General features: G+C 42.4%; 1 protein-coding gene and 1 pseudogene across 1 annotated transcript in view; one reads left to right on the plus strand and one right to left on the minus strand.

The window, feature by feature from the left end:
- LOC105808999 overlaps positions 1-1,003 on the minus strand; it is an 81,064-nt pseudogene extending 80,061 nt beyond the window's left edge.
- Positions 1,004-1,926: 923 nt separating this feature from the next.
- Positions 1,927-6,858, plus strand: part of AKR1D1 (aldo-keto reductase family 1, member D1) — a 60,152-nt gene continuing 55,220 nt past the window's right edge. The window contains exon 1 of the mRNA XM_012642754.1: positions 1,927-2,120. Within this exon, the coding sequence (XP_012498208.1) occupies positions 2,028-2,120 (93 nt within the window). The 5' untranslated portion in view covers positions 1,927-2,027. The remainder of the gene's footprint in view (positions 2,121-6,858) is intronic.

Genomic DNA, 6,858 nt, shown 5'->3' on the forward strand with positions numbered 1-6,858 from the left:
AATTCTTGGGACTGGCAAAAAAAAAAAGAATAACTGTCTTGGAAAGAGGCCAAGTCAATTAAAGACACACTTCAAGACACTTTAACCAGCATGGTGTTAACAGAAAACAAAAAAAAACCTCCAAACTCTGTAAAATATTTAAAGAGGTTTATTCTCAGCTGAATACGTGCAACCATGGCCCAGGAAGAAAATGCACCTGAGGTGGCCGGGTTACACTTTGCTTTTATACACTGATGGAGATAAGAATTACAGGTAAGGCCGGGCGTGGTGGCTCACGCCTGTAATCCTAGCACTCTGGGAGGCGAGGCCGGCGGATCATTCTGAGCTCAGGACGAGACCAGCCTGAGCAAGAGCAAGATCTCATCTCTATTAAAAATAGAAAGAAATTGGCCAAACAACTAAAAATAGAAAAAAATTAGCCGGGCATGGTGGCGCATGCCTGTAGTCCCAGTTACTTGGGAGGCTGAGGCAGAAGTGTTGCTTGAGGCCAGGAGTTTGAGGTTGCTGTGAGCGATACTGACACCCCGGCACTTGCCCCAGGCAAGAGAGTGAGACTCTGTCTCAAAAAAAAAAAAAGAATTACAGGTAATTCCTAAATCAATACACGGAAGGTAAACGTTGGTTTGGCCTGAAAAGGAGGGACATCTTGCAGGGGTGCTTATAAGTCATAGGTAGGTTTTCAGGATTTAATTGGCAATTGGTTGAAAGAGTTAAGCTTTGTCTACAGACCTGGAGTCAATAGAAAGGGAGGCCTGAGTTAAGATATGAGGTCTTCTATCTGTCACATGATACTAAACCGGAATCAGGATGGAAAGTAAGCCACATTATACAGGGTTAATAAAAACCCGTTTAATGAATTCTTAATGAATTCTTACCATTTATATACAGGACTGATCAGAATTCTTAGAAAGGAATTTGGGCAAGAGAAAAAAAAAGGTCAGAGTTCAGTCCCTAATGTCCTCAGTGGATACAAGTTACTCACCTTTGAAGTCACCAAGTCCATAGCTCCCATTTTACACAGCGCACATTCCTTTTGAGGAACACTTAATAAATATTTGTTCCTTGTGTCCCTAACTACTACCTCTTTCCTTTTTCTTAACGATCTCCAGAATCGCCAGGTGAAACTGAACCCAACTCCAAATTTAAAAATGGCTTTTAATTTTCTTTTTTCTCTTATTTCTTTCTTTCTTCATCTTTTAATTTTTTAGGGTCTTCCGGTGAGGACTGGAAAACCTGCAAGACAAATTCTAAAAGAGTTGTAATACTTATTTTTTATTTTAGAGACAAGAGTCTCACTCTGTCACCCATGCTAGAGTACAGTGGTGCAATCATAACTCACTGTGACCTTGAACTCCTGAGTTCAAATGATTGTCCCACCTCGTAGGTGGGATTACAGGCACACACATCCACACCCAGGTAATTCTTAACTTTTCTCAACCAAAAAGTTAAAAAAGAAGACTTTAGTCTTCTTTCCTGAGATATGGGTTCAATTAATGAAAACTCTGGAAAAGGACCAGAGGTCATTGTTTTCTTCTTTGGTAAGTCTGGACTGTAGGCAGACAAGGCAACTTCAGAGAGTCCCATGCTTTGGGAGAGACAGTAGGGAGTAGACAGTAGGGGGTTCAGAGAGACCTTGAGGCTTCCAGCGGTAAAAAGTGCCATATTTGGGGGTATTTGAGCCCCAACACCAATAAAAACATCCTAACTGATAGAAGCCAGACAGATTTGTTTCCTTTTGTTTTTTCAGTCTTTTCTTTGCAAAGAAGTAAGCATAAGCCCTCAAGGGCTTATGTTATTTACATGCCTCCGATGAAGTTCAAAGGACAACCTTGCTTAGGAATTTCAGGACAACCTGGAAAAATAACCGGTTGAGAAATAGATCTGTTAATCTCTTTTCCTTCCCTCCGCCCCTCCCTCTGGCCCGCCTTTCTTTGATTAACTAGGCTCTAGGACACCTTTTGAAGAAGACTCCCTGCTGTGTTTAGAATCATTCCTAGAAAGCTGAAACCTCAGACTCTGTCTCCAAGATGCACCTCAGTGCTGCGAATCATCGCATACCTCTAAGTGATGGAAACAGCATTCCTATTATCGGACTTGGTACCTTCTCAGAACCTCAATGGGTAAGTTTCCTCTCTCTTTCTCTCTTTCTTTTTTTAACACTTGCCTGCAGAATATTTGCCATTCATTTTAAGTGGATCTCATTGCTTTTCTTCTTACAATAATGAAAGTAACCTCCGAAGATGACTGTTTGCCTGAATAGGTATTGAACCAAAGTTTAAACTGAATCAATGAATGATTAAAAATTAGTTTGGATTAGAGAATGAGATCTTTCTGCATCCCTTACTGAAATTCAGCAAAATCTGATTACTATAGTAAACTGAGGCACATGAAATTTGTGTGTTTATGGCTTGTGACTTTTGTTACATTTGAGAACTTTTAGTTCAGCCTAACAAACACTTAGTGAATCACTGTCCTACATTAACTATTTAGGCTATAGAAGCTTCAAATATGAAGAGAATAGTATCTGTTACCTAGGGATTAAAAATTGAATAGAGGCACTCTTTAACAACTAATTGTAGAACAATGACATGAAGGAGCAACGCTATCCTAGAAATGTAAGTAGTATCTCTTTGAAAACACGGGAAAGGGATTAATTAAAATTGGCCATAAAGATTGAAATGGGCTTCCTTTAAAACTTGGTAAAGTTTCAGTTTATAAGAGGAATATCTTTCCTCATTGCAGTTCAACATTTCATGCTGTTTACCAGAATAAACAGAGGCATGTGTGGAAATGCTACTGAAATTTGAGTGATCATGTATGAGTGAACTCTGTTCGGCTTAGTATGAATTAGCCAGGCAAGGAAGTAGAGTTGAGGCAGGACATTTTAGGAAGAAGGGAAAGGTTACAGGTTATGCCCAGGGAAGGCGAAGCCCACAGTGGCTGACACACGCAGTTAGGGTGAGGGCAGCTGATGTGAAAATGCAAATGGAGACTGGATCACCTGGGACCCTGAATACCTTGCTAAGGAGTTGAGACTTCATTCTGTAGAAATGAGAAATCATCTAAAGTTTAGAAGAAAGAAATAGTATCACCAGATCTGTGTTTTAGAGATAACTCAGGTGGCAGCATGAGAATGGAAGGCAGAGGAAGAGAAATAAACCACCAATGTCAAGAGTAGTTAACACTTGTATCACAATCCTACATTCCACTTTAGTTGCCCACTTCCCTTGTTTTTGGTAATGCGAAGGAAAATTACTCTTGGAACAATTACATGAGTCTGTGTCGTCGGTCCCTTTCTCTTCTTTCTTTGTACATTGTCTATATGACTTTATTCATGATCTTGGCTCCAACCACATGTATGCACAGACTCCCCAATTTATATTTCCTATTCTTTAGCCGGGCATGGTGGCGCATGCCTGTAGTCCCAGCTACTCGGGAGGCTGAGGCAGGAGGATTGCCTGAGCCCAGGATTTTGAGGTTGCTGTGAGCTAGGCTAACGCCACGGCACTCTAGCCTGGCCAACAGAGCCAAACTCTCTGTCTCAAACAAAATAAATAAATAAAAAAATAATAAAAACACAAAAATATATTTCCTATTCTGTTTGTTATATCTCCCCCATACAGCTATGGACTGGCTACATCAGAACCACATTGTACATTTTTTTAAAATACAGATTCTTGGGCATCACCTTCAATCTACTGAATTTAGATCCCTAGGGAGAGGGCCTGAGAACCTGCATATAACAAGCTCCTCTGGTAATTCTGATATACAACTAGGTTTGTAACCACCTTCCACACACACCTCTAACTCAACACGATAGGACCACACTCTTCTATCTCCTCTTCCCCAAACAATACTTGTTGTAGCAAGCGACACTGCCACTCAGCCACCCAAGAATATATGCCTTCATTCTACCCTCTTCTCCGCACTACATCCAAATGATTACTGAAGCTGTGTTGATTTCCTATCCAAAACAGTTCCCAATTCACACCCTCCTCTATATCACTACCTTAGGTTAGGTTCTCGTTTATCTTTGGGCTTTTCTTTCAGTTTCATCCCCTTCCAATTAATTATCCGGACTAGGACCATCAGGATGTTCCTCAAACCCAAATCTGATTGTGTCATGCCTCTGCTTAATCATTTCAGTGGCTCCCCATCAATTATAGTCCACATTCCTTCCCTTGTACCTTCCCTTTATGGTTTAGCCAAGACCAGTCCTGTCGGTGCAGCTGTATGGAGCACCACTCTCCCACCTCTCCTACATATAAAACATTACCTACACTTCTCGAACAAAGCTTCCATTTCCATGCCATTGAACATGCTGCCCTCTACCTGCGACACTCTTTCTCCTGGTTTGCTCATTTGTCTAACTTCTACCACATCTTCATGACTCAGCTCAAGGGATATCTCTTCTCAAAAACCCATCTCTCAGCCCCCACACCGTGGCCCTGCTGTGTGTTCACATAGCCGCTTCTGCTGGACTCTCACAGCACCTACCACACTGGCGCAGTGAGGGAAACTTGCCCTTAGCACTCTGAAGCTTCGCTGGAAAATCAAGTCACAAAAAGCACATTAATTGCAGACAAGGCATACGAATTTATTTAACATGTGCATGCACAGGAAGAATCACAGAGTGATTGCCCACCTCCCAATGGGGTTCAGAAGCTTATATACTGTTGGGGCTCGGAAACCAATATCCCAAAATATGGTGTACTGACATGCTGAGTTGAAGAAGCCTCAAGGTCTCTCTGAACTTCCCCATAACACCCTCTACCCATTGTCTCTTTCTAAGCATAGGATAAAGTTGTTCTCTGAAGTTCCCTTACCTGCCTAAGATCCAGACCCACCAAGGAGAACAATTGTTTTTTCCTCCCCCTCCCCCATTATCATATAGCAGAAAAGAAGACCCAGGATATATCCACACCTGAACAGACTCTTGCCCAAGATAACATGTATCTCTCATTTATGGCCCCTCAACAGAATTCCTCCCCGCTCCCTTCCCGTAACCTGTCTGTCTTTGGCCATGCTCAGAGCCCACATTCATTCTGTAATCTCAAAATGGCATATAAGCTCCTGTATCCCACTCAGAGGTCGAGTCTTCATTCTGAAGGCGCTCATGCACACACGTTAAATAAATTTATATGCCTTTCTCCAATTAATCTGCCTTTTGTGACTTGATTTTTCAGTGAAACTTCAGAGGACCAAAAGGAAGCTTCCCTTGGCCCCTACAATACTATCCTGGCAAAACAGGTTATGGGGAGGGGGGAAAGAGGAATTCTGTTGAGGCGCAATAAAGGATTACTAGGGAGAATGAATGGATCCTGGAACAGAAATTAACTTGTAACTAGTTATCTTTGGCAGTGAAAGGGTCTGATAAGGTATGGTTACATTCCTGGTCTGACAGGGAGGGGAAACAAAAACAATACTTCTCCTTGGTGGGTCTGGATCTTAGGCAGATAAAGGCTTTGGGAAGTTCAAAGAGACCTTGATCCTTCAGTTCATCATGCCACATTTTCAGGTATCAGTTTCTCAGCCCCAGCAACACTATATTGTAATCATTTCTTCTCTGCAATCTTTCTCACTAGACTGTGAAATCCATTAGGAAAGGGACCATGGTATTAGAAATGATCATGCATGCACCAACCACATTTGCGATCAGAAATATTACCAGTTGTAAAGTAATGTATGGGGTTTATGAGTATACCTCACAAAATCAGAAACTCTAATGTGAAGAAAAATATGTAACATGTGTCTGGAAGATTCGGGGTAGGGAAGGGGTAGAGCTGGGGTAAGGGGGAGATGGCAGGTGGGGAGATGGGAGCCTCTCAGATAGGGCAGACTCAAGGCTTTCTGTCCCAAGTCACATGACTCACACTCTTTAATCATCCAACCCAGGGCTGGTGAGGCAGAGGCTAGGATCACCCATGCCCAATTCTTCCACTCTGAAATAAAAGTACTAAATTAGATTTAACTTCAGAATCAGACTTAGTCCTAGAGATGGCGTCGGATTCCAAAATTTAGTCCTCTCCACTTGGCATGCATGAGATTCTTTCCAAAACCTTTCATCCCACAAGAGGTAGAAGGTGAATGCCACTTTCGGGTAACTCTTTCACATGCTTTGTGTGTATGGCCAAGTCTGCTGGTATTTGTCATAGGATTCCCTTTTAGTTTCGATATGGCAGTTAGAGAGCAGCAGGGTGTGTGTCCTCGGGGGGCGTGGTGACTGGAGCAGAGGCTTGTGTATGCTGTGAGATATAGGTCCAATTTCAGTCTAAAGATAATTCTAATACTAGGTGTCCATGGTTCTGTTCAGGCTCTCAATTGTTTCTGCCAGTTTTCCCTTATGGAATCTTGTTTTCTTGAGCACCTGGATTCTCTAACTGTGTGCAGATCAATACCATGGGGGGAAAAAAGTTTTTGTGTTTTTTTTTTGGAGACAGAGTCTCACTCTGTCCCTCAGGGTGGGGGCGTATGGGGTGCAGTGGCGTCACCATAGCTCAGCAATTTCAAACTCCTGGGCTCAAGTGATCCTCCTGCCTCAGCCTCCCAAAGTGCTAGGATTACAAGCTTGAGCCACCTTACCCGGCCTAAAAAAAAGTGTTTGTTGGCATGCCCAAAGGGCAAAAACCAAGTATTTTCTTTCTTTCAGAGAACATTTGTGTTTGCTTCCTACAGGTTCCTTGGGGGCACTGCTACCTGATAATCACATCAAACTGGTCACAAAACTCCGGCCATATGGGCTTTAAATTCTCTCAGGGACTACAGGTGGCCATAGTCTTCTAAGGAGTGTTTTACTTTCCTTTTTCATCTCCTGCACTCCTCCCTCTGCATTCAGACTTTCCCCCCAAATTTAGAAAA

This window comes from Propithecus coquereli, unplaced genomic scaffold (genome assembly GCF_000956105.1).
Source record: "Propithecus coquereli isolate 6110/MARCELLA unplaced genomic scaffold, Pcoq_1.0 Scaffold186, whole genome shotgun sequence".
Taxonomy (NCBI): domain Eukaryota; kingdom Metazoa; phylum Chordata; class Mammalia; order Primates; family Indriidae; genus Propithecus; species Propithecus coquereli.